Source organism: Arvicola amphibius, chromosome 8 (genome assembly GCF_903992535.2).
Source record: "Arvicola amphibius chromosome 8, mArvAmp1.2, whole genome shotgun sequence".
Taxonomy (NCBI): Eukaryota; Metazoa; Chordata; class Mammalia; order Rodentia; family Cricetidae; genus Arvicola; species Arvicola amphibius.
Genome location: NC_052054.1, coordinates 128,862,171 through 128,888,330, shown reverse-complemented (window position 1 = coordinate 128,888,330; position 26,160 = coordinate 128,862,171). Strand labels below are relative to the sequence as shown.

Sequence of the window (26,160 nt, the reverse complement as noted above, 5' to 3'; positions counted from 1 at the left end):
CCAAGACATGCACAAAATGCATTAATGGCCATTCGTGGCAGTTCATTGTGTTGACCTCGACTCTACTTCCTGTCTGCACCCTTTGCTTCCTCTAATGTGGAAAAGACTGAGGGGGGCTTTGTATGTTCAGTCAGACTCAGGTGCTGGAATGCCTGTTTCATTCATTTGTCTGTCTGTTGGGTTGTTGATTTTTTTTTCCATTGATTTATGTTTTTAATGTCCTCTTCACTGTGAACCTCAGCCTTGACAAATGATGGGAAAATGGATTTCCATCGTTACTATTCATGAAACAGAAAGTAGTCAGTGAGCTGTTTTTAATCTCCTCTTGTTTCTGGTTCTCTTTCCCAGTTCCCCACGTATAGCCTTCTCTGCGTAAGTGGGATGGGATTAAAGCGAGTTTATGACCTACAAAGCGAAGGCGGCAGGGCCTTGAGAGCAGGACGCTGCCTTGTCACCATGGCGACTTCAGTGTGGTGTAGACTCAGCACGTAGTGGGTAGTGTAGGCTAGAACACAAGAAAGACCATGCAAATGATGGCGAATATCCCAGAGTTTCGACTGGAAGCCGTCAGGAAGGACAGCTCTGTTTCCCACTATGCGGAGTGGACATTCTGTTCCTGTACGTTTCGTGGACTTTCTTGTTAAGCCGTGAAAATTGTTTCACTGAGAGCAAACTCTTTGGGGGTGAGGGAGACTTTGTATTTTTGTTATTTTCTTAAAAAGCAATAAAGCAATCGAATAATTGTGACGGAGATGACATGACATGTCCAAGTTTCAACAGTTTGTATCTATCCCAAAAAAATTTTCCTTCCAAAGCTCAATTTCTCATTTTTGTTCTGCATCCAGACCTGGAATTTTAAAACTACATTCATCAATTTTTATCAAACATGAGTAACTGGAGTCTTTCCCAACAAATCATGTTTTCTCTAGAGTCGGGAAATGCCAGTTTTAAGGGTTAGAAAAATAAATAAATAAATAAATAATAAAAATAAAAAAGGACCAAGTAGCAAAGTGGAATTAACAGTCACCCTTGTCCTTGATTCTGGAGATTCAGATGTGCACGCATAGAAAAACCTCAGAACCTGATATTTAAAATGCATATACCCAGTGTCTGTAAATCCTACTTGGATATTTACTATAAATTCAGATAAAAGAAAGGTCCATGTTTTCCAGGGCTGGACTTGCCAAGCCCTGTCATGGTTGGGCTCCAGCCTTTGAGGAATCACCTAGTACCATGGCCCCAACTTGCTCCAGGGAAAACTCCCACTCTCAGAGACCCCCAGGAAGCCCTGGCTCTATCCTCTTTCAAAAGCATACAGCAAAGAGCCCCGGAAAGTTGGCTGCTTTGTATTTCTCCTTAGAAACAAGTTTCCATGTTCTTAGGCAGTGGAACAGTCTGTTTGCCATTCAAATAAACATCACGAGCCTTATTACACTTTTTATAAAATCAATATGCCTCAAGATGAGATTACAATCTCACACAAGTCAGGCTCCCCAGACCTCCGTTCCCACAGCAACTCCAGATCCAAACCCCTCTCAAATGGTGAACATAAACAGATGAGGACCTGATTAAGTCTTTGAGGTCCTGCAACTCAAGAGATGGGTGTGAGGAGGAGGTCATTCTGCTAACTTCCTTTGTGTTTATTCTTCCTGCTGTGAGCAGGTAGGAATTTCTCTGATACCGTTCACAGTTATACACCTAATTGTGAATTACATGCACACTCCTACTGGTGTCACCTACAGAACCGCTGAAGTTAGTGTTTGAGAACATTCATTTTCCTAGAAATAGACCACCACAATTGCTTGTGTTATGAAAGTTAGTCACAGGCTCCTATCTGTGCCCAGGGAGATGTATCCGAGTACCAAAACTCTACCAGGCACCATCCTAATTTAAACACCAAGCCTCATTACCCATCCAAGACAATTTTATCACAACAGAAAGGATTATCCTAAGTCTTTTGCTTTTCCCCTTCTCTACCCTGGGGATGCTGCAAGCTGAGACAATATGGGCTGCAACAGATCCTTTGTTCTCCCTGTGTGGTTTCCAAGGAGAATGATATCTGTTCCAAGTAGCTCACTCTGTGGTACTTGTGTTCGCAACAGTCCGTTCTCTTCTCCACAACAAACAGTTAGAAAGCATCGCTGGTCACTGCATACTTTATATGGATATTTGTATACCTGTAATACAGAAAAAGAAATTAACTAGCAAATATAGCTTTTAAATAAGCCCCAGGACAGATTGTCTTCACGCTCAGTTTCCTAGGACATCTGAGACACCATCATCAGCATTTGGTTTCCTCCTCCTCACCTGTTGACTCTTTTTGTGTTGACTTTTATCCCAAAGCAGCTCTTCCACCCTGGTGTCAACAGGGACACTCATGACAACCAGTATCTCTTTTCTTCTCAACCATTCACAGCGGAGGGATTCTCCGGCTTCACTCTACCCAGCAGTCCGTGGTCAGGGACTTTTTCTTTGGTTTGTTTTTATTGGTGTATGTCCTTAACCACCAACAACCACTGTGCTCAAGGGAATGGAACAGTCCAGCTGACTAGGTGCGTCACAAGCCAGTTCTGGAGTGGAAGATGGTGTGACTCCATCTGAACCGCATGACTGATTCTCAGGAAGATGGTGTGACTCCATCTGAACCGCATGACTGATTCTCAGGAAGATGGTGTGACTCCATCCGAACTGCATGACTGAAGGGGAGGCATCGACTGATTCTCAGAAGAACTGGGTGCCACCACCAGGATCAAGTAGGGCAAAACGGAGACAGGCAAAACGCAACAACTTTCGACCATCCCAACTGTGACGACAAGGCAAAAGGAAAGGCAGTAGCAAAGACGGAGGCCAGTAGGAACTGCTGTCCCCTACAACCTTGTCCCATGTTCATAAAAAGTAAGGTGGTTGCCAAAAATCTACCTGAATCCTGCAGAGCAGCAGACCAGACCGTTCTCTTCTTCCGGGTCTGATTGTCATCTACCCAAATAATGCTTCCTCACTGTCTCAGCCACCCAGATAGTCCCAGATAAAAGAAAAGACAAGGGAGACGGGATGTTTTGTCTCTCCCTGGGCCATACGTGCTAGTCTTTTGGCTGCTGGCCAGCTTCCTTTGCGTTTAAATGCATGAGCACACAACTCACTGCAGAGCTGCACAAAGGAACTTGTCTTTTCTCCGAGACTCTAAACAATTGCAGACTCAAGTCCATCGGCAATTCTGTAAGCAGCGATATCAATGAGAACCCAGACGTAAGAAGCGATTGAAAATACGCGACGTAAGCAGGGGAGAAAAGAGCAACTGTTCAGAGTATACACTGTAGTGTTTTTGTATACATTTCTTAAATGCACATAGTCCATAAATTTGGGGAGAGTGGTGATAACTTGCCTTGCTTCCATCTGGAGGAAACAGATTTTTAAAGAAGAAACAGACTTCAGAACATATGAAAATATTTGTAAGACTGGGAAAAGCACGTAAGAAGTTATGGAATAACAAATAAGTAAATAACAAGTTAGAGCACGGAGAATGATAATAAAAATGACATAGTCTTATTGATCACTTACCATGCTCGGCCACCATGCTAAGTGCTCCTCACAGTTTTCATCTAACCCTGCTGCTGGCCCAGGCGAAGCAGACAGCCTCACCACCCGATTTCTAGATGAAGAAACTGAGCTATGCTGTGAGGATAAGTAACTCACCCAGAGTCAGAGGTTCATTCCGTGGAAGCCCAGAGTCCTTTGCTCCTAATTCATTCTTTCATCTTTCAGTAATCAGAGAATGCTCTGTGTTGGCAGACAGGGCTGTTCAGCTCCACTAGAGGTGTGTCGAGCCTGGGATGAGAACATGGAAGCATGAGATCAGGAGAGACACCTGGGTACCAGATTTTTTAAAGTCTGGTGGTTTGAGTCCTGAGAGAAAATAAAATCTATGCAGTTTGGACAAAAATCTAAGATCTCAATTGGCAGAGAGCAGTGTATTCTCAGGGGGGGTCTTTAAGGGACAAAGGCAGTTTTCTGTTGCTCTCAGAATATCCAACAGCAAATCAGGGATAGGACCTCATGGCTTGGAGGATGTTGACGGACAGGATGAATCTCAGAAAGTGGAGAGGTAATTTATAATTGGATAGCGCTTGATTAGCTACCTTGTACTATCCTGTGTTTCTCTAATTTTGTCTCCTAACAGCCCAGTATACTGTGCGCACCAATCCATACTTCAATGTTGCCATTTCTTTCTCAGAATCTTACTTTTTCGGGCAGAATCTGACTGTGTAGCCAAGGATAGACCAGGACTTCCTGAGATGGGAGCTTTAGCACTAGACAGCACCCAGGATGCCGACTGGGAAGTGAAGTTCACCATCTGAAACCCAATGAGATAGATTTCAGTTCAAAGAAAAGAGAACTAGGCAGATAATATCCACTACTAGGTACTAGGCCACGTGTCTTGTGCTGGCTCCGGGTGGGTTACAAGAACTCAGGAGAGGCCCTGGCCGTCATGAACCCCTAAGACTGCTGATGTCACACAAGAAAACAGATAACTATGACTAGTCATCCCATAGAGGCAGAATTTTATTTAAACAGTATTGAGTCCTCATAATGTTACAGTGTTTGTGTGACCTTTTATGATCACTCCAAAGAGCTTTAAACAGAGCATGGCTTAATTTTCCATCTACTGCAGGACTGAAACTCACAGAAAGGGCATCTGGTTCAGGGAGCAAAGGTCCGGATGCCATTCAGTTTGATAAAAGCAAGAGCATTTCACTTGGCCTTTGACCTTACCCCCCAGTATTGCCTTTCGGTTCCATTCCCAAGATGCCCTTTCTCTGTTTGAACAACACCCTTATAGGAAGTCCATTGTTTATGCCAGGTGTGGCGGTTTGAAAGAGAATGGCCCCCAAGGGCAGCGGTACTTTTAAAAGGGCTGGCCTTATTGGAGTAGGTGTGGCCTTGTTGGAGTAGGTGTGGCCTTGTTGGAGTAGGTGTGGCCTTGTCAAAGGCAGTGTGTCACTATGGAGGCGGGCTTTGAGGCAGGCTTTAATACATGCTCACGCCATGCCCAGTAAGACAGTCAGCTTCCTATTGTCCGCAAGATGTAGGACTCTCAGCTACTTCTCCAGCACATCTGCCTGCACACCATGTCCCACCATGATGATAATGGACTGAACCTCTGAACTGTAAGCGAGCCACTACAATTAGATGCTCTCCTTACAAGAGTTGCCATGGTCATGGTGTCTCTTCACAGCAACAGGAACCCTGACTAAGACACCAGGTTTCCTCTAAGACTCACTCAGCTTCTAGCTTCTGTGTTGTTTTGCTCCTCACCCCACTGCTTGATGAGATCTGGAGACTGGTTTATCGGCTTCGCTGTCCAGTCATCCAGAAGGCCTTCTAGAGCAAGCTAACGGGAGGAGCTTCATCAGTCCAGATTGAGAACCACCGAAGAGAGATGAGGGGGAATGTTTTAAGGAAATCTGACATCTAAAAGCAATGCTAACCACCTATCCCTGGCAAATGAAAGGAAACTCTCATTTCTCAATCTCTGAAGCACACCGAGTAACAGATTTAACTTCAGTTAATTTTTCCCCAACTTGATTTCCCCTATTATTTTTTAAATGTTTTCATTATCGCCAAGATTTTTTTAACCTCAGCTGAGTAAATTAACAAATGGCTTTAGACTGCTAAAATTTGAGTTGCTATTTTTTAGCTTCTGGTTTTACCAAGCTGTACTGCACTAAACTAGTCTTGTATTAATCACCTAAGTAGAGAATCCCCCAATGGGATGTTAGTGAACAGTATGTTGTAAATAAAACAATTAAAGGGCTACTTCACACCTCATCAAATTGCTTAACAGCCTGATAACAGTTACCCACATACATTCCTCATCAAGTCAGGGATCCAGGCCGTAAATTAGAGCCCAGCACCTCAGAAGTGGGACACCTTTGCCCTTCTGCTCTCAGCCTGCTGAGAGCGGAGATAAAATCTACAATACTACCTTGTTGTCTGTGAAGATGATGGGCATGAGGCCTCTCGAGGGGCTGCAAATTCTGACCTGCTCATCCCATTAGGCAAGGCAGGCTTCCCTTCATAATTATTACACAAGAGTAATATAAGATCTCAGACTCCTTTTATCCCAACTTTCCTCCAAAATGCTTTTATCTATATCATTTCATTTGTTCTTCTAAAAAAGAAAAGCATGTATTACTTTACAGATGGTGAGGCCAAGGCATGGAGAAGTAAAGCGGTCCAGTCAGAGTTGAGTTTGCATGGGTCAGGCTGAAAGGCAGCAACATGAGCTGAGGTCACCTTGAAGTTCCTGTGTGGTTCCTGTGGGGGTCATGAAATGGTAACCTCCCACAACTCAGCTGGCATTGCCTATTCTATTGCCTACACTTTGCAGAGCTGAAGATACTGTCTGAGAAAATAAAATGTCTCGTCTGAAACTCCCCAAATATGAGCCACTCATTGGAGCCACTATCTGAAGACTGGGTGCGAAATACATTTCTAATGATTTAAAGTGGAAATTGCAGGGTTCCTCCCAGAAACCTCACTCTTTACGTGAGAAAGCACGGCTAATACACACCTTCAAGGGGGAGATGCAAACTGGATTTGATGGTATGGGAAGACAGAGAGTGAGATTTCATCACACGAAGCAGAGACCCTGCGCCTAAGTTGCAGTAGAGACTTGTGAGAAGTGCTGTGAAAAGCAAGTAGAAGCAGAGTCTCAAAAAGACAAAGGCCTTGCCTGGAGAGGAGAGAGAACTCCAGCTGACTTTGGAAAGTCTTCAGTTTCAAGAAAAGTGGAAAAGCTGAATTTTTACATGAAGGACTATTTCTTTTGTGAAATCACTTGAATTTCAAATATTAGGAGCCAGCTGAAAAAAAGAAAATCCAGCACCACATAGCTCTGTCTGCAGTGTGCAGTGGGCATGTGCATGTGCATGCTGCTATAAAGCACCACATAGCTCTGTCTGCAGTGTGCATGTGCATGTGCATGCTGCCATAAATCACCACATAGCTCTGTCTGCAGTGTGCAGTGTGCGTGTGCAGTGGGCATGTGCATGCTGCTATAAAGCACCACATAGCTCTGTCTGCAGTGTGCATGTGCATGTGCATGCTGCCATAAATCACCACATAGCTCTGTATGCAGTGTGAAGTGTGCGTGTGCAGTGGGCATGTGCATGCTGCCATAAAGCACCACATAGCTCTGTATGCAGAGTGCAGTGTGCATGTGCATGCTGCTATAAAGCAACACATAGCTGTCTGCAGTGTGCATGTGCATGCTGCCATAAAGCACCACATAGCTCTGTCTTCAGTGTGTGTGTGCATGTGCATGCTGCTATAAGGCACCACATAGCTCTGTCTGCAGTGTGCAGTGGGCAGTGGGCATGCTGCTATAAAGCACCACATAGCTCTGTCTGCAGTGTGCAGTCTGCATGCTGGTATAAAGCACCACATAGCTCTGTCTGCAGTGTGCAGTCTGCATGCTGGTATAAAGCACCACATAGCTCTGCCTTCAGTGTGCATGTGCAGTGTGCATGTGCATGTTACTATAAAGCAGTCTTGCAGGTTGCAGCCTCTGTCCCGACTTCTCTACACAGCATGGGGAAGACAGAGAGACTGTGCCACTTGGGTGTAAGGGTGAGATTTGTTTGCACTTTATCCTAAATCTTTGGCCAATAAAATTTGACTCTACGTCATAAATACAATTTTACTTCAAAATAAAATGAACTGTGAGTTCAAATTCACCCAGAGTGAGACCCCCAGTAAAAGCACTCTTTCCGTTTGCTTTGTCTGTGACGGAGCCCATCACTGTAGGAAGGGAAGAGGGAACTTCTCAAGATCCCCACTTTACACTGAACCCTCTGGATCATAATCTGAACTCTCAACCTTCCCAATGCAGCAACCCTCTAATACAGTTCCTCCGGCTGTGCTGACCCACAAAATTACTTTTGTTGCAACTTCATCACTGTAATTTTGCTGCTGTTATGAATCATAATGTAAATATCTGTGTTTTCTGATGGTCTTAGGCGACTCTTGTGAAAGGGTCATTCAACCCCCAAAGGGGTTGTGACCCACAGAATGAGAACCACTACCCTACACAGTACCTGCCACCTCACCCCCATCCCCATCCCACCATGCACTGATGGGTAGGGACATCCAGAAGTCGCTCAGACAGATTGAGAGTACCTGCACACACAACAGGGCCACAGAGACTCGGTGGGTCGGTGGGTTTAGAAGGAGGGGGAGGAGCACCGTCTCTCTTAGACCCCCAAACAAACTGGTGTGGGTATATGGGAAACGACATTTTATTTGATAATGACTCTTTAGTTTTAAATTACTTCAGCATTTACTTTTAATTAATTTCTTTAAATTAGATAAATCATACTTGTAAATATTTGCCTTCCTGAGATAAGCTCTTATTTAAATTATTAATGCCATGTGGTTTCATACCCGATTTTAAGGATTGAGGTTGCCGCTTCTCAGACAGAATGCCTGTAGTATAGAAGGAGGGAAAACCGTCTCGCACTGGTACACACATCCGTACCAGACATGGCCAAGAGCAAAGCAACATTCAAAGCAATAGGAGACAGGGTGGGCTTTCAGTTTTCTTTGACTTGTTCGAGGAATAAATCAATAACCCAAGGCATTAGGGAGCAAATGTAGGCTGGGATAACAAAGGGAGGAGCCCCTTCACAATAAAAGCTTGTCTTTCTGTCTGTCTGCGGCATGTGCTCATCAGTGACTCCAGCTGACACATCAGTGCGGCTGTGCTGGGCTACAGGTGTGGTGTGGAGGTCTTGGGACAGTAATTGACTCTACAGAAGACTAAAAATGAACGAGGAGGCAATGAGGGGGAGGAGGACAAGGAAAAGAAAATGATGCTGAGTGTAGGGTGATTTCATAGTCCATCCATCGGTTTGGGGGGTTATAAACCTTAATCTGCTAGGTGCTCTTTTTTGCCAGCACTAAAGCAAGGCAGGGCCCAAAGAAGCCAGGCTGATGTGCAATACTACAACAGAAGGGAATGTAGGACCAACAAGTCTTATTTTAATAAAAGATAAATTGAAAGTTAAAGGTTAGTAATGACATTAATAGCTACTCTTGCCAGCCGTGCAAAGATCAGCCAGAGAATTTAGAGACCTCAGCAGGATGGGGAGCCCAGCCCAAGTCACCAGGACCTATGAATCCCTTAATCACCTTCATCCAAAAATGCTTTTTCCTAAGCATTACACTAAATAATGAGAGGATTCTAGACTTAGTGGACCAACAGCTCGACCGCAGGTGTGCATACAGAACCAGCCTGACACCTCAGAACCTGCTTAGTACAGACGGGAAAAGAAGGCTGAGAACTGTCCTCCATGTCACAGTGAAAAACACCGTGAGATACTGAAGATCTACATCAAAATTAGCACAGAGGCTAACATACTTCCACTTCCATCATGGAAGTGGAAACCGAAGAATGGGGGCAGGAGGTGGCCGCACTGCCTTCGTGTGGGGCAGCAGGACAACCGTTCAACTAATAATCCTAAAGTTCACCTCGCCATGTTTGTGGAAGAGTAAGTTTCACCACCTAGATTTCTCCCAGGAGACCTATGAGTCCACACAGTGCTGCCCTAGAAGCCACGTCCCTACACTTGAAGGTGGCACCAAGAAGCTCAGGCTACTGTTGAGAGAAGAATACTGGAAGCTGCTTTCCAGGGAAGCCCGCAAAGAAAAGGAGACAGAGGCAGTACTAAGAGGTGCTAATAGCAAACCCTTGCTCCCACTCCCATGGGTTCCAGGTCTACCTGCCTTTTAGTCACCTTGTTCCCATTAAACTGCATACCCATTTATTAGAACAGAAGGTGAGCCTAGAAGTTTGCAAAATGGTCTATACACTTTATTTGATCTAATTCTTATTACTAGGTGTGAAAGTAGGAGGGGCTCAGGGCATTTTACATATTGAAGCACACGCGAAAATTGACAGGACTTCAAACCCGAGAACATCACATTCAAGCAGTGTAAATATTCATGAAGTCCCCCTAAAAGGTCAAAGTCGCCCGCCTTAGAAGTCATACCATGTTCTCACTCGAGGGTTCAGTATGCTCAGAATTGCTTCAGAACTGGTGACGGCCGTTCAGCTGCCCTTCAGGCCCACGGTCAGAGCTGGTGACCGCCGTTCAGCTGCCCTTCGGCCCAAGGGCGCACCTTTTTCAGTGCTGCGCTGTGGAACTGCACTTCCTGAAGTGGACTACAGCTTGTCCTGCTTGTCTGTGAGTCGTGACTGGTGCTGTCCTAACTAAGATAAAACCACAGCAGCGAGCGCAGACAGACACAGATGTGAGGACATTGGCTCAAACAGGATGGCTGAGCTGAGAGGGAGTGAGAGAGTAGTCTGGGTTTCATCATGGCGTTCTCCAGAAAGGCCACTGCAGGTGGCTGTGTGTCCTACAAACCTCACAGTCGCTGTGAAGTTCCTCGGAGCCCTGTCTGACCTACATCAGTACCTTCAGGGCCACTGGGAGAAACGGTGTTTTGTAGCCCCATCAAGTCTGCATGGGTTTCGGAGAAAGGTGTTTGCTGAGTAAATACACCCTTGGGTATGGACACCAATATTCAACATATTGGACCTTGAACACAGGACCATGCAGACAGAACTATACAAACATCTGATCTGGCATTCCTAAAAGGAACCAGGAAAGTCTACCTTCCTACACTGCTGGCAGCTCCAAGTATCTGAATAGGACTTCTAACTTGGAATTCTGGGTTTTGCTTTGGCATCATACCAAAGCCTCCAGAATGTCTAGCTTCGAGTTTCCCAAAGCCAAAACACTTACAGGAAAACTCTCTTTTGCCATTTTTCACCCATTAGAGTCATTTCTAAAATGTGTTTCTAAGTATAAAGGCTTTTTTCACCCAGCACCAGGACCCTCTAAGCTGGCATGAAGCAAGTGAGGACAGGACTGGCAGTCAAGCAGGAGGCGCCTGGGTCTGCCTGCCTGGACAGACCCTGGGCCCTTTCTACTGCCCCCACTGCCTGTGGGCTTTCAATCAAGTCCCTTGACATCTTTGTTCTGCCTTTCCTGGTCTCAAGCCATGGATAATAATGGTGTCTGCCCTATCACACTATTATGAGGAATAAGGAGGTTAACTTGGAAAAAATGCTTAGGATGGGGTTTGGTTTGCCTTAGGCACTTGCCAGGGAAACTATTCTGCTCAGCTTGCTTTGAATCTTTGCAATTCTAAACCACCGTCTGATGCTGGTTACAGAGCCCATGGAGTGCAGAGGCACTGGGTCTAGCTCTTAACATTTCTGTTTCTGGATTTAAGTAATATATTTTCAGTGCCAGAAACTTCCCGTGTCGTCTTTCTGTGTCCTAATAAAACCATGAAGTGGAAGATCTTCTTTCTCTCTCTCTGTCTCTCTCTCTCCCTCCCTCCCTCCCTCTTCTTCCCTCCCTCCCTCCCTCCCTCCCCCCCTCCCTCTCTCTCTCTCTCTCTCTCTCTCTCTCTCTCTCTCTCTCTCTCTCTCACACACACACACACACACACACACATACACAGAGAGAGAGAGAAAGAGAGAGAGAGAGAGAGGATGCTGGAAAGCTTTGACTCTCTTGCTGTACTTCTTGCCCATGGTGAGAAGGGATTGTAATGATTATAGGTGATTTACATCAAAATCCTCAGGCTTTGGAAATTGATGGGAGGAGGGGAAAGAGAACATGACTCATTTAATTTATATTAATTTAGAAATCAGTCGAAGGAATAAAGAGGCAGACGTGAATATTTTCTCTGAAAACTATAGGCATTACCAAGCTGTAGATTATATGTATGTATTATATATATATATATATAGTATATATATAATACATATAATATATACATACATATAATCTAAACATAGAGCAGGGAAAGGCAGTTTTTGTGAATCTGTTTTACCTCAGGAATATCCTGTCTACAGGAAGTAACCTTGGGCAGGAGTTCTATACTGCTTCTCCTGAGGGACAGAGGAGGCCCCAACCTGTCAGCCCCTTAAGTCTGCCCTTGAAATGGAGCCATACCCTTCGGCGTGACGAGCAGATGGAATCCTCCATGCTTAGATAATGACATTCCAGAACTCCTGATACAATAGGGAAAAAGGAGGTGACTTACTGGCATGGTTGGTCAAGTTACGATTCCTTTCTTTTGGTCACCATTCTCTTTACATAAAGCGCCTCTCTGGCTTCAGAAACAACAGGGTAATTATCTGCTAGTTTGTCTCTGAAATGGATTCCATGACTGGTTTTGCAGTCAAAGAATTCCTTCTCCACCTGTGTCCTCGCACTTGTCCTTTCTAAATGTCCTTGACAGGATACTTTAGAAAACTCTCAGCTCCTCATAAAAGAGGTTGTTTAAGCAGGACCACTGTTACCTGACAGGATGAAGTACTCTAAGGGCCATTTTCCATAGCTCTCTGCCAGACTGATGGAGAAGCTGAGACTCCCTGCACGTGTCATTTGTTCGTAAATGTATTCTATTTGTGGTGGTTGATGAAAGACACCGAGGGAGAGAGAAATCAAACGGGGTGATGGAAGCGCTGTTGCCTTCCCAGCACTCCACTCCAGCTCTCTTCCATTTTCTCTGGAAGCATCCCCTCGGTGTGTAAGAGGGGCCAGAAGCATCTGTGGTGACACTTGCCTCTCCTTCCAGTTCCCTGCAAAGGCCAGCAAGGGCTCTCTTCATAATACGACGGGTGATGTGAGTGATGAAAGCGGGGACTCTCCCACAGCCGCCCCTGTGCCGTAGGTCGTCAAATGGTCATTATGGTTTACGGCTCTGTAAAATCTGCCGAAATCAAAGCTATGTAATATGCTTTGCAGAGGGCTCCGCTAATCCAGGCCAACCGCATTCGTGCCTGGACCACGGATGGAGGCTTGGTAACTGGAAACCTGACCCTGAAGGAATTCCAAACACAGACTAAAAGCGTCTGTCCACATAACGTGGGCAGCTGAAGAGCATATTCGTTTGCACTGCCTTTTTTTTTAAGCTTTGGATAATTTACAAATACTGGAGCAGAGACCCACTCTGTATGGCACACTGAGAAAGAGCATGGCTTCTCCAGTATCCACATACGGCCAACAAGAGCACCCTTGTTAGTCACACAGCCCAGGAGGCTTGCACCGTAGGACTTGACTCCACTTGAACACCAAATTTGGTTACAATCAATTATTACCAAGAAATTTAAAAAGGAAACCCATAAAGCAGTGGTTCTTCCTGACGCTGCCACTCTTGAGTACAGTTCCTCATGCTGTGGTGACCCCAACCATACAACTGTTTTCATTGCTACTCCGTAACTGTAATTTTGCTACTGCTCTAGACTTCAATGTAAATAGTCTTGGACATAGAGGTTTCCCAAAGGGGTGGCGACCCACAAATTGAGAACCACTGCCGTAAAGGAAAGATGGGGTTGGCTTTGCTTGGGTTGTTTTGTTTTGTTTTGCTTTTTAAATTGTCTTTTGTTTAGGCTACAAACACACATGGTATCTTATAGAAATTAACAGGGACAAGAATTTGGCCTTTGGAAGTTTATCCAAAACTGAAAATAGAAAAGGAAAGAAATCCATTATCTATGTCTAAGGTGGGCATAGCCCTTGCTTATAAAGTCCTATGGCGTCACACTTTGTGCTGCAAACCTTAGTTCTTTGTCTTCACACTGGCTTGTCCCTCAGTTACCCCCACCACTCAGCTGCACTCTCCTCGCCCTACAAGGAGCTGTTGGACGAGATGCACACATGGTCCTCAGCCTGGGGCTCACGCGCCTGTCTCCGTCAGCAAGGCAGCTCAGTGCCATTAGCAGAACAGAAGGCTGCGAATAGTTCCCATCGTCCCTCAGCAGAGCAGGTCCAGCTCTCCCCAACGCCTCTGTTCTCTCTTTGCTGGGAGGAAAGGACATTGAGTTACAGCAGGTGGTAGACAGGTTTGCATAATCCTAATTCCTGCCTCTCTTGGGCATGTGTGGTTTATATGAAAGTCATCCGTCATGTGTGTTTCTGTGGAGAAAAGTGGGTTAGCGCTGGGTCCGAGGGGCACTGGACATCACCTCCACCTCTGGTTTATCTTCATTAATCAACCATGAAACTCAGTGCTTGAAGCCATGCACACTGCACGTGAGCTCAACAGTCTCCCTCCAATCCCTTACTGGAGCCTTATCCTGAACATGAATCAAGATGTTCCTACGTTTTTGTGTTTATGACAGAAATAAAGAAAAGTTCCTCGCCAGACTATTGTGAAAACATTCCTTAATTGATTCTTAAATAAGTGCACGTAACCTGTACCTAGTAAACCCATCATTTAAAACAATAATAAAATAAAAATAAACCAGATCATTTAAAGCACAGTTTTAATTCACCAAGGATTTCATTATGATTCATTTTGAACATATTCACCCCATCAACTGCTCTCAGTAACCATCTCTTCCCACTTTTGAACTTTCTTCTTCTTCTTTTTTTTTTTCCTTTTCCCACTGAGTTCAGTTTGTGCTGCCCCACCTGCTCTTGGGAATATGGCCAACCTCCTAAGGATCCCATCTTTAGGAAACTGACTTTCCCTCAGCCATAAGGACAAAATGATGATGGCTCTCGGCGGGTGCTGGGTTTTCCTGCCCATCTTGCCTTGTCTATGCTAGAATTCTGACTGACTAGAGCTTGCACAGGTCTGATGTGCGTTGTTACAATTGCTGAGTTCAAATCTGCAGCCGCCCTGTTGTGCCTGGAAAAAAAGTCTTTCCATGTTGGATTTGATCGGACACTTTCCTTGCCCCTAACTTCTTTCCTCTGGAAACATTGGGAATCACTCTTACTTCAGGCGTCATCAATCCCTGGCTCCAGGTGAGCCTGCTCTTTCTTATTCCTCTGATCTGCTGCCCGTCACTCACCAAGCCACACCTACTGCTTCCTGCCTACCAGGTCCATCTGGGCATCTTCCCTTGAAACCCTCAGCATACACTTAGGGAGCACCATGAGACAGAAGCCCTGTGCTGAGCTCCAAGGTGATTGCCAGAGGCATAAGAGTCAGCGGCAGATACCCAGATACCCACTGTGTAAGTACCTCAAGGCCAAAGGAAAGGCAAGAGCAGTGAGGACTGCAGTGTCTCAGTTAGGATTTGCTTTATTGCTCTGACTGAGCTCTGCATTTCTCTCTGCTCTCCTCTCTTCCTCTCCCCTCCCCTTCAGCCCTCTCCCATGGTCCCCATGCTCCCAATTTACTCAGGAGATCTTGTCTTTTTCTACTTCCCATGTAGATTAGATCCATGTATGTCTCTCTTAGGGTCCTCATTGTTGTCTAGGTTCTCTGGGATTGTGAATTGTAGGCTGGCTTTCTTTGTTTTATGTCTAAAAGCCACTTACGAATGAGTACATGTGATAATTGTCTTTCTGAGTCTGGGTTACCTCACTCAATATGATGTTTTCTAGATCCATCCATTTGCCTTCAAATATCAAGATAACATTATTTATTCTTCTGTGTAGTACTCCATTGTGTAAATGTACCACATTTTTCTTATCCATTCTTTAGTTGAGGAGCATTTAGGTTGTTTCCAGTTTCTGGCTATGACAAACAATGCTGCTATGAACATAGCTGAGCACATGTCCTTGTGGTATGAGTGAGCATCCTTTGGATATATACCCAAAAGTGGTATTGCTGGGTCTTGAGGCAGGTTGTTTCCTAATTTTCTGAGAAATTGCCACACTGATATTCAAAGGGGCTGTACCAGTTTGCACTCCCACCAGCAATTCAGGAATGTTCCGTTTACCCCACAACCTTTCCAGCATAAGTTGTCATCAGTGTTTTGATCTTGGCAATTCTTACAGGTATAAGATGGAATCTCAGATTTGTTTTGATTTGCATTTCTCTGATGGCTAAGGATGTTGAACATTTCCTTAAGTGTCTTTCAGCCATTTTAGATTCCTCTGTTTAAGTCTGTTCTCCGTTTTTGGTTTTTGGTTTTTTTAATTATTGGATTATTTGTTGTTTTTTGTTTTTTATTATTGGATTATTTGTTGTTTTGATGACCAATTTCTTGAGTTTTTTGTATATTTTGGAGATCAATCCTCTGTTTGATATGGGGTTGGTGAAGAACTTTTCCCCTTATGTAGGTTGCTATTTTGTCTTATTGACCGTGTCCTTTGCTTTATAGAAGCTTTTCAGTTTAATGAAAGTGACCACACAACATACCCAAATTTATGGGACACAATGAAAGCAATGTTAAGAGGAAAGTTCATAGCATTAAATGCCTAAATAAAGAAGCTGAATAAATCCCACACTAGTGAATTAATAGAACATTTGGAAACTTTAGGGAAAAAAAGCAAACTCACCCAGGAGAACTAGACAGCAGGAAATAATCAAATTGAGAGCTGAAATCAACAAAACCAAAACAAAGAAAACAATATAAAGAATAAGTGAGACAAACAGTTGGTTCTTTGAGAAAATAAACAAAATAGACAAACCTTTATCCAAACTTACCAAAAGACAGAGAGAGAATATCCAAATTAACAAAATCATAAATGAAATGGGGACATAACAACAGACACAGAGGAAATCCAGAGAATCATTACGTCATATTTCGAAAACCTGTACTCCACAAAATTGGAAAACTTAAAGGAAATGGACAATTTTCTGGATAAATATCACTTAGCAAAATTAGTTAGGATTTCTCTTGCTGTGAAGAGACACCATGACCATGGCAACTCTTACAAAGACAACCATTTACTTGGGTGCTGTATAGTTCAGAGGTTCAGTGCATTATCATCATGGTGTGACATGAGGCAGGCAGGCAGACATGGTGTTGGAGAAACAGCTGAGAGTCCTACAGCTTGCAGGCAACAGGAAGTAGTCTGTCTCACTGGGTGTGGCTTGAGCATATATGAATCCTCAAGCCTGCCTCCACAGTGACGTACTTCTTCCAGCAAAACCATACCTACTCCATCAAGGCCACACCTCCTTATAGTGACACTTCCATTATGGGCCATTTTCTTTCAAATTTTCTCTCCACTTGGAGCAAGCACTGGGGACGGAGATTTTCTCTGTAAGAAGGGTACAATGATAGGGGGATGGACGGACATTTGCCCTGTACCTCTCTCTACTCCACTGAGAACAGTAACCTACTTCTTCATATATAGCCTTATAGGGATCTGTCCTTCCAATATCATCCCCCCTTCCCAAGAATAATTGTTTAAACAAACAGAAGCATATCTTCCATGCTTCCATATATGATGATGACTGGCCCCAGGGATTAGCTGATCAGTGTGGGCTCTCATTTCCAAGTCTTTTCCATGAAATATAAACTATATAGTAAGATGCCACAAAAAGAAAGTTTTCTTGGAAAGGACACAATCTATTTGTTACTTTATATGTAAATAACCTGTGGCATTGTCGTGTTTTGTTATTATTTGCACAGTTGCATGCATGTGTGGTTTAAAACATACCTGGAACCATTGCTGTGAGTTTCCAAGGAAACCCTAAGTCTCTGGATTCCAGAAATGAGCCTACTCTAAAGAAAACAGAAATTTGAAGTGAATTTTCTCAAAAGTTCACTCAAAGTTACAAGAAAAACAAATACAGCCATGTTTCTCTTTCCTACAGTAAATTAGGTTTTTGTGTAGTGAGATTTTTAAGTTGGGTAGAGTCTTCTTTATTTTAAAGAAATTAATAATACAAGCAAACAAGCCTCATAGGGTAACATGAAAAATATGGAGTCCTGAGGTACTGGGTCCTTGTTTTAATCAGAGTCTCCTGAGGAAGCTGCCCTGGATGTCTCAGGATTGGCTCAGGTCAGGTCATGTCAGTCCCAATGACAAGTCTTCTCCAGAACATACTGAATTTCTCCTCTCCTCACCAACACTCAGTCTCACAGAGAGACCCTATAAAAGAAGACAATAAAGACTAACAAAATAACAATAACTCAGCTCTTTCTTCCTTATTCAGTTACATGGCTAAAGAGGATGTTTTATGGTTTGAACCTATGACTTTGTCATGTTTAAGGAAAATAATTAACATTCATCTTTTTCATAGTTGCTTGCATCAGTGTGATTTGGAACATGCCTGAAACCATCCCTACGAGCTTCCAAGCAAAACCTAAATCCTCTGGCCTCCAGAAATGAGCCTACTCAGTGGGAAAACAGAAACTTAAAGGGAATGTACCCCTCACAGGATCACTGGGTTTAAATATTTGGTACCCAACTGATGGCCCTGTTTGGGAGAGTTGTGGAACCTTTGGTCCATGTGACCTGTCTAAAGGAAAGAGGTTGGCCTGGAGTGGACCTTGAAGGTAGTGTCCACTTCCGGTTCCCATGAGCTTACTGATCCCCACACCCATGTGAGGAGCTTAGCCCTACACTCCAGTTCACGAGGCTGCCCTGCCTGACATCTCCATCAGGGTGACTGTTCCCTTTGAAACTGTGAGCCAGAATGAGCTCCCTCTCCCACCATTCCAGTTGCTTCTGGCCCACTTCTCTGTGGTGATCAGGGCTGGGGGAGGGACTCATAGAGGAGGCTTTTCTTTCTACTTAAAAATTGTTACTTTTTAAGTGTGTGTGTGCATGTGTGTGTGTGTGTACACATGTGTACATGAGTGTAACTTAAATTTTATGGAGCTAGAGCTAAGAGAGGATGTTGGGCCACCCATGTGGGCTCTAGGAATAGAACTCTGGTCCCCTGCAAGAACACCCTTAACCTCTGAGCCATCTCTCCAGTCCCCAAAAATGGTTCTTTTAAATGTTTACATGAGCATGTGCATGTCATAATATTAGCAATAGTTTAGAAGTTGGTCTGGTAAAAGTCTGTAGAAAATGATAGGCTTTAAGGGCGGGGGTAGGGGAATGTCATAAACAGCAGCCTGGGAGGAGAGGTCTCCCAGCAGTCTCTGAACTTTCAATCATGTTTTTACAGAGCAGCTCATTGTTTTTCTTCTCCCTGAAAAAATTACAAACAATAACTGTTATGATGAGTTCCACAGAAAATGACAATTTCCATGCCACCCCCATTTGACAAAGAGCAGCACCTCACTCGGTGTCTGCCACATGTAAGCAAGCCTCCCAATTTATAATCCTCCTTCAGAGAAGTCCTCTGGGATCATGCTGCTATCTTGGGGTCTCCCTCTCTGCCCTTGGACCCCTCCCTCCTCCTTGCAGTGAGTGCTGGCTAGGCACAGGGTGAGGTGTGAGGGAGGAGATAGTCTCCTCTCTGACCCCACATGCAGCCAGTCACGCAGGGTGGCTTCTCTCCCATCACCACTTGCTCTGGATTTTCTCCACAACTTAAAAAAGAAAGAAAGAAAGAAAAAGCAAACCCCAAGGCATTCTGTCTTTTATAATGTTCTGTTTTAAAAGCAAGAACTCTTTAGAGAGAGACCAGGTCCACAGGAAAAAAAAAAAGGCCTGGAATTTCTCCCTTCTCTCTTTCCATTTAAAACAGGAAACATTCCCGCTAAGAGAGTCCAGAGGGAGCGTTGGTTGTGTGCTGGGCTGAAGGCAGATAATGTTTGTGTGTTGCAAATGTCAGTGATTTATCCTAAGGACTTAAAATGAGGGCAGAGAAACCACATGTTCCACTTCATGCAGAGAAATACCTCTGGTCGCTTTTGAAAGGAAACACAGGTTAAGGAATTTTCTTAAGTGTTTCTGCAATCTACAGCTTGAGCCAAAGGAAACAGAAGTGAGCATGGTGGTTGAAAGACGAGGGCTTTAATGTTTTTTCTTTCCTTTTTTCTTTTTTCTTTTTTCTTTTTTTACAGTAAAAGATACAATGAGTGCTGGAAAGTTTCTAAATAAAAAGATGAAATTGTCAAGGGAAGGGATGGTGAAAAATGGGTCCTTTATTTCGCGAGGTCCTAGTGGCAGATGATTAGCTATGTACGCCTGCCCTATTTGTCATGGGCAAAGCGGCCCAAACTGAGTAGGAACCACCGATGGCTGTAAACAATTTGTACGCAAACAGTTTAATTTTTGATCTGAAAACTCTCACTAACTAAATTACCCCAAATTCAGGGATCCATCGTTCATTATTATACATAGCAAAATTAGGGCACACACACCTCCCCAGGTAAGTGTAGGCGGAAGACTGGATCGTTCATCCTTAGGACAACATTCACAGATGGCTTTTCTCGGGTTCCAGGAGCTCAGAGCTTGTCAAATCTGCATTGATTTGGGGAACAGGGTTATTTTAACATCCAACTCCACAGGTTGCAGGGTGATTTTGGCCCTCATAGACGGAGCCTGATTAAGCACAGGCATGGTATTCTTACAGCCCTGCCATTGCTTTCAAGGGTCCAAGCAGTCTGTACTCTGGCACTGGTGAGCTTTTCAGTGGTCATTATTGTTGCTGTTTCTCCTTTAAAGTAAAAATCATGAGGAGCAGAGAAATAAGAAGCTGGGGGTCTAGTGACGTGGTGAGTAGTACTGGTGAATGTGTGCCCAGACGCTTTACCGGATTTCAAGGGCTGCAACAGAAGTCACACGTCTCACCCCAGGCTCGCCAAGATGCCGTCATCTGCATATTGTCTGGAGACGTATTGTTTCTGTTATGACGAGCAGATCAGATGATGCTTGTCTTCAGTAGAAAGTTCCAGACAGATTTGTTTCCCATTAGTGTGTGTGTTCTTGCCCTGGACCTTCCTGTATGCAGCCTATTATGCGGGGCAACTTGGTTTTTGCTACTGACTTTGTGGTAGACCTAATTACTTTTATCACAGTTCCAGGTGGGCAATTTCCCAGCTCCGAGTTGAGAGTTCTTTGGGGAACAGCCGAGGGGAGGCACACTAATCCATACAGGGATGTGACAGCAGCCACCGGACTTAGCCAGGGCCACACACAGCCCGTTCAGTGAGCACCTCCTGCCATCTAGGAGGGAAATGAGTGCAGTTTATGAGGACCCCGGCCCGGAGTATTAGTGCTGCCGTATCTCATACAGACTCGGGGTCTCACAGCCACAGGCTTCACGAAGCCAAGAATCCCTCTGTAAGGGAAACTCGTTTGATTGCTGTAATGAACGTGAATATAAAAGGGCATAAGCAACACAGGAATGTATTTCTTCTCGTGTACCAGTGTGAGTATAAGCTGTCTATCAAGGACCTACGGTCTTGTATTCTTGTTGCTCTGCCTTCCCCGCACATGGTTTTCACCTTGAAGTCTACGGTGGCAAAAAAGAAGAGGGTTCCCTCTCCCGTTGTTTACGGGCACATATCACATCTGCTCATACGCCCTGGCCCAGGCCTGGGGTATGGTCACAGCCCATGCAATCAAGGCAGAAGCATGCCGCCGTCAGCTGGGAGACGCACCGGAGTCCTGATGCATCTCTCTGCTTTTCTTCCTAGGGGAGGCTCCGCAGATCCTGTGGACTACCTGATGGCAGCACCCCGAGGGCGCTACAATGAAAGAGAGCTTCCATACTACCCCGGGCCTCATCCTGTACACCCCCCAAGAGGGGGCTATCCCCACCCCTCAGATCTGAGGGTGGCAGATCTCCAGCATCCTCAGTACTACCCACGCCCACCAGCGCATCAGCACAGAGGACCCTTCAGACAAGATGTTCCACCTTCCCCACCGCAGCACCACAGAGTTCCGGTCTATCAGGAGATGGGCAGAGCAGGGCCCCGAGCGGGCAGCCCTGACCGGCACCGCTATCGTAACCAGGATCCCAGGCAGAAAAACCCCATGACTGCGGCCGTATAGCTGAACAGCGCAGAGATCTCCCAATACCACCTTTGCCCTTGCTAGACCCTAAGGCCTCTCTAGGTTAAGGTGCTCTATGGTACAGAGTGGCCCTTGCTCACTGAGGATGTTGATACTTGATTGCTAATCAGAAGAGGGACAAAAGGGACAGGAGGTTTGGGGATGTGGATTCAAAAGGAAGAAGGGGGAGGGGTCATAAAATACAGTACTTCCTGATACTTGAAAGGCTGGTTGATTAACACTCAGTGGAGTTACACTGTAGTAAACCCTGGCTAGAAAACCAGAGCTGGTTACAACCCTTCCCCCACCTCATCACCACGCATAGAGGAAGCAGCACAGAGGTGGCTGTCTGGGCCAGGCCCCGTCACCCTTTCAGAGATGGAGCTGGGAGGTCCACACAGTGACAAAGTGGAGAGGCTGCGAATATGGGCGTCTTCATAAGAGCGGTGTTTTCACTGAGAACCAAGTGACAATAATCGCGACCAGTGACCCCTGTGAGACGCTGGACCCGAAGGAAGGCTGCGTTTATTTATAGTCTACCTTGGTACCTGGTACTGCTTGTTTGATATAAAGCGTTCACATTTCCTTGCTTTTGATATAAAAGCCAGTAGAATCTGAGTGCAGCATTAGCGTCCTGAGAGGATGTGCAAAGTTATCAGAGCTTCCAGAAGGAACTCATTCCCACCAAGCACCACAGTGAGCAGGTGAAGAGGGCTGGCTGTCCCATGGTCCTTGCTGGCCTCTCTCCCAAGCCCTGGCATGCATGCTTGGACAGACAGCTGATTTCAGAGTCCTCCCTACATGCCTGTCATTAGCTTCACTGAGACCTCTACTTTTAGACTCCCACTTAACGGGGAAAGTATACTTGTGAGTAGGGTGGTTAAAGGAATGAGAGCCTGCTGGTCAGGCCACACAGAGAGCAATGTCCTACGGATGTCAGTTCCAGACTCAGTGCCAAACAGTACCCATCTGCCTCTGCCGCAGGGTCAGTGAGGAAGCTGGTCACCAGAAAGTAGATGGAAGAGTGTGTGTGTGTGTGTGTGTGTGTGTGTGTGTGTGTGTGTGTGTGTGTGGTGTGTTTCCAAACACATGTGATTACCAGTATGGAGAGTAAAAGAGAAAATTGCCTTCTGGATGTTTGATGAGGAAGAAATCAGAGGAAGTAAAAGGAGAAGCTGCATAAGATTAAGTCAGTCTGCATCTGCTCTATCTCATTAACAAATGTCAGGGCCAAGCCAAAGCCTCCACCTGATTTAAAAAACAAAACAGAAAAAGTATCTGGCTCTGGTATAAGAAGCTGAAAAGCCACTCTTGCTACCTTTGAGCTTTTCTTCACAACAGAGGATCTGAAGCTTCCAAACTGATCCAAATGGGAACACAAGCAAAACACTGAGAAGTGGCAGGCACAGCGGCTCTCTGAATTTCTCAGTGCCTGCTAAGCCCTTCACATTCCCTCTTCACCCCTGTCTCCAAAAGGTCTTTAGTTCAATATAGGCATATTTTGGCTGAGAGTAGAATACCACTGACCGACAGAATTTATTGCATTATAGTATTCTAAAATACATAGAGTAGCCGTCTGGCCCAATTTAGTCTTTTTATTTTTTCTTAGTTTTGTTACCAAGAATGATGCAACCGCTGGCTTTAGCCGTAAATAGTGTCATTTGCTGGACTTCAAGAGAGATCATTATCTAAACCTCAATTATCGTGACCCTCTGAAGAATTGACTGTCAAGTTGCTTTTTGTCCCCTGCCATTTCTCTTCAGCCAGAACCCTTACATCATGTGTAATTTGTTCAGTGGGGTGGAGGAGCTCAGGATCTACCCAGAAAGGTGCTGCGTCTTTACCACCAGGTCCCTGGCCACCAGGCTGAAAGGGCCTTTCCTTTGGAGAAAAGGAAAAAAGACACAATGAAGGAAATGCAGCTTTGGGGGTGCGGCGAGCATTAGACCAAGCTTAAGCCAGATATGGAAGCACATGCCTAAAATCCCGGCAGGCAGACTTCAAGGTGGAGGCTAGCCTGGACTGCAGGGTGAGTTTGAGACCAGCCTAGACTTTATAACAAGACCCTGTGGTTCGTGGGGGGAGGGTTGTTGATTTTTTTTTTTAAGACACTCTTTGGTGTGGTCTATATTTTACTCAAATTTCTGTAAAGCACTGATTCTGTCCAAGGCTGGTTTCCCCTGGCAGGAAGGCTGGACCACTTGGTGGGCCATGGGTGGGCCACAGTGGTGGGCTGTGGAGAAGTGTGCCTGCAGATGACTGCTTGTGTTTCCAGCTCCGGCACTGACACCTGAGGCACACACCACCCTATATGCAGGCTTCAGAAAAGCTGCTTCAGACCTTGGCTTCGTGCTGTGTATACAGTCCATCCAATGGCTACTGTTCCTGAGAGGCCCTCGGAGGATCAAAGGTATTATTAAAGAAAACCAACAAACAAAAAAGAAATGATAACAGCTTTCTTTTCTTGCTTAAAAGTATAGCAGTCTCTGCATCTGATCCTGCCCTAAAGAACTAGCGTTCTATTTGTGACAGAGGCTGCATCGAGCCAGGCAATGATTAAGAACAGCTCGGACAGTAAGCGTTATAAGTGCCTGAGTACTGTCCCTCCAAATGTCTCCTCTCCACATCATCAGCACCATTTTCCGGTGCCCTGGGAGAGCAGGTGGAAGTCCAAGCTCTGATCAGCAGGTCCCCTGAAGAAGGAAAGAGCTCCTTTACAACCTTGGGGAAACTCACTTGGGTAGCTCTCTGCATCTGGAAACTGAGAGAGGGCTTATCAAGACCTGTAAACCTGCCACTGGGCCCCCCAGTTTCATGGGTCCTCTTTCCTCCCTTTCGTCTATGACTAGACTAGAAAGATAAGAGAAAGAGTCCACCAAAAACCTTTAGTCCCTAGAGGATTCAGTCTTCTCCAGGAGAGAGAAACACAGCTCACTGGTCTATCACTCCCCTGGACTGAGGCAATCATCCCTCTTGGCTTAATACTGTTTCCCTCCAAAGTCACATCAGTGGACAAAGGAACGTTTTCTTAAATCATGATTTCAGAGTAAACAAAGCTTGGGGGGAAATTATTCTAAAACTCTTTATTCTTAGACTTTTCAGAACATCTGTTTTGACCCCACAGGACCCCATGGAGGAAAAGTCTGATGTATTCAATAGAATCAGAGAGAAACAGAGCCTTGGGGGCTCCATTGGAGCCTTATTTCCGCTACCAACAGAATAAAGTTAAAACAAGATCCACTGCCTTGAATTTTCTTAGCTAAACCTACCTTGTGAAGGAAATCCTCCTGCAACTTCAGGATCTGAGAGCTGGTTCCTCTGTTCCCTGGTCCTCAGAGAGACCAAGACTATAATGAGCAATTACCATTCCCCTAACTAAAAATCAACAGCATTCGGTTTTGTGTGCTTGCTGTATAGTGTTTGAGCAGTGTTACTGAGTTTCAGACCTATGGAAGGAATTGAAAAGTAGTTGATAAAGGAATGTGTCGCTATAAAATTCCCATCAGCCTTAAACACAAGATGCACTGAGAGCAGCTTTCAAATTGGTGTTAAATTGGGTAGACATCCCACTGCCTCCCCAGTCCATGTGAACAGAAAGGCCAAGTTTCACACAATGAGGCAGGAGGGAGTTCCATTCAGAAAAGTCCATTATAGTGTTTCTTCGTTCTCAGTTCATTCCAACCTTGCATAGAGACGAGGCTACCGTGAGATGGGGAAGGGGATTCTTCATAAGTTATCCCTACAGAGTCAGCTTTCTAGTAAAAGGGAGGGCAAAAAGTTAGAAATCTAAAAATAAGCCAGGATGATCACATGAAACTATGGATTCCAAGTGTAACTTTCTCCCCCTCTCCTTAAATAGACATGCAGTCACCCACAGCCTGGCTTTTGAAGTCGGGTTTGGCTACTAAGCTCAAAGGGAACCATTCCCAAAAGCCTCGGCCCACTCTTCAGAAAGTGTTCCATTTCATCTGCAATGCTGGTGATGGCTGGAACACAACACGAACCTTGTTCTTTATGCCCTCACTTTCTCTAGTCTCTCCCCTTCTTTTGTGATCACCAAGTCACCTCTTCACACCTTCTAAAGATAAATTATGGGAAATCATATTTTGGCATATGGGGATGGAGAGTGAATTCTTTGCAAACTTTTTAATATGATTCCATTTATATCACTGAAGACATTTTGGATGTTATTGTATATGAGTATATAAATTTTTCATGTTTTATTTTGCATTAAAATAAAGCTTTATTCAATCAGTGATGCATCGGTATCTGATTTGTCTGGGGAATCTGATGAGTGATTAGGTGAGCTTGTGCCTGCTCACTCTGCAGCAGCAAATCTAACGCAGCGGTTCTCAGAATTTCTAAGGCTGCGACCCTTTAGTGGCGTTCCTCGAGTTGTGGTGACACCAACCATAAATTATTTCCATATTAAAAGAGGCATTAACTTGTATATTCCCTCTTACTGTCTCAAGAAAACCACTCAATC

At 44.8% G+C, this 26,160-nt stretch overlaps 1 protein-coding gene across 2 annotated transcripts in view; it reads left to right on the top strand.

Annotated features, from left to right (window-relative positions):
• The window catches only part of Pard3b (par-3 family cell polarity regulator beta), a 975,885-nt gene extending 949,957 nt beyond the window's left edge, over positions 1–25,928 (top strand). For both annotated transcript variants that reach the window (XM_038339874.2, XM_042055538.1), the window contains exon 23: positions 21,317–25,928. In XM_038339874.2, coding sequence (XP_038195802.1) covers positions 21,317–21,674 — 358 coding nt within the window. In that variant the 3' untranslated portion in view covers positions 21,675–25,928. The remainder of the gene's footprint in view (positions 1–21,316) is intronic.
• The last annotated feature ends 232 nt before the right edge of the window (positions 25,929–26,160 follow it).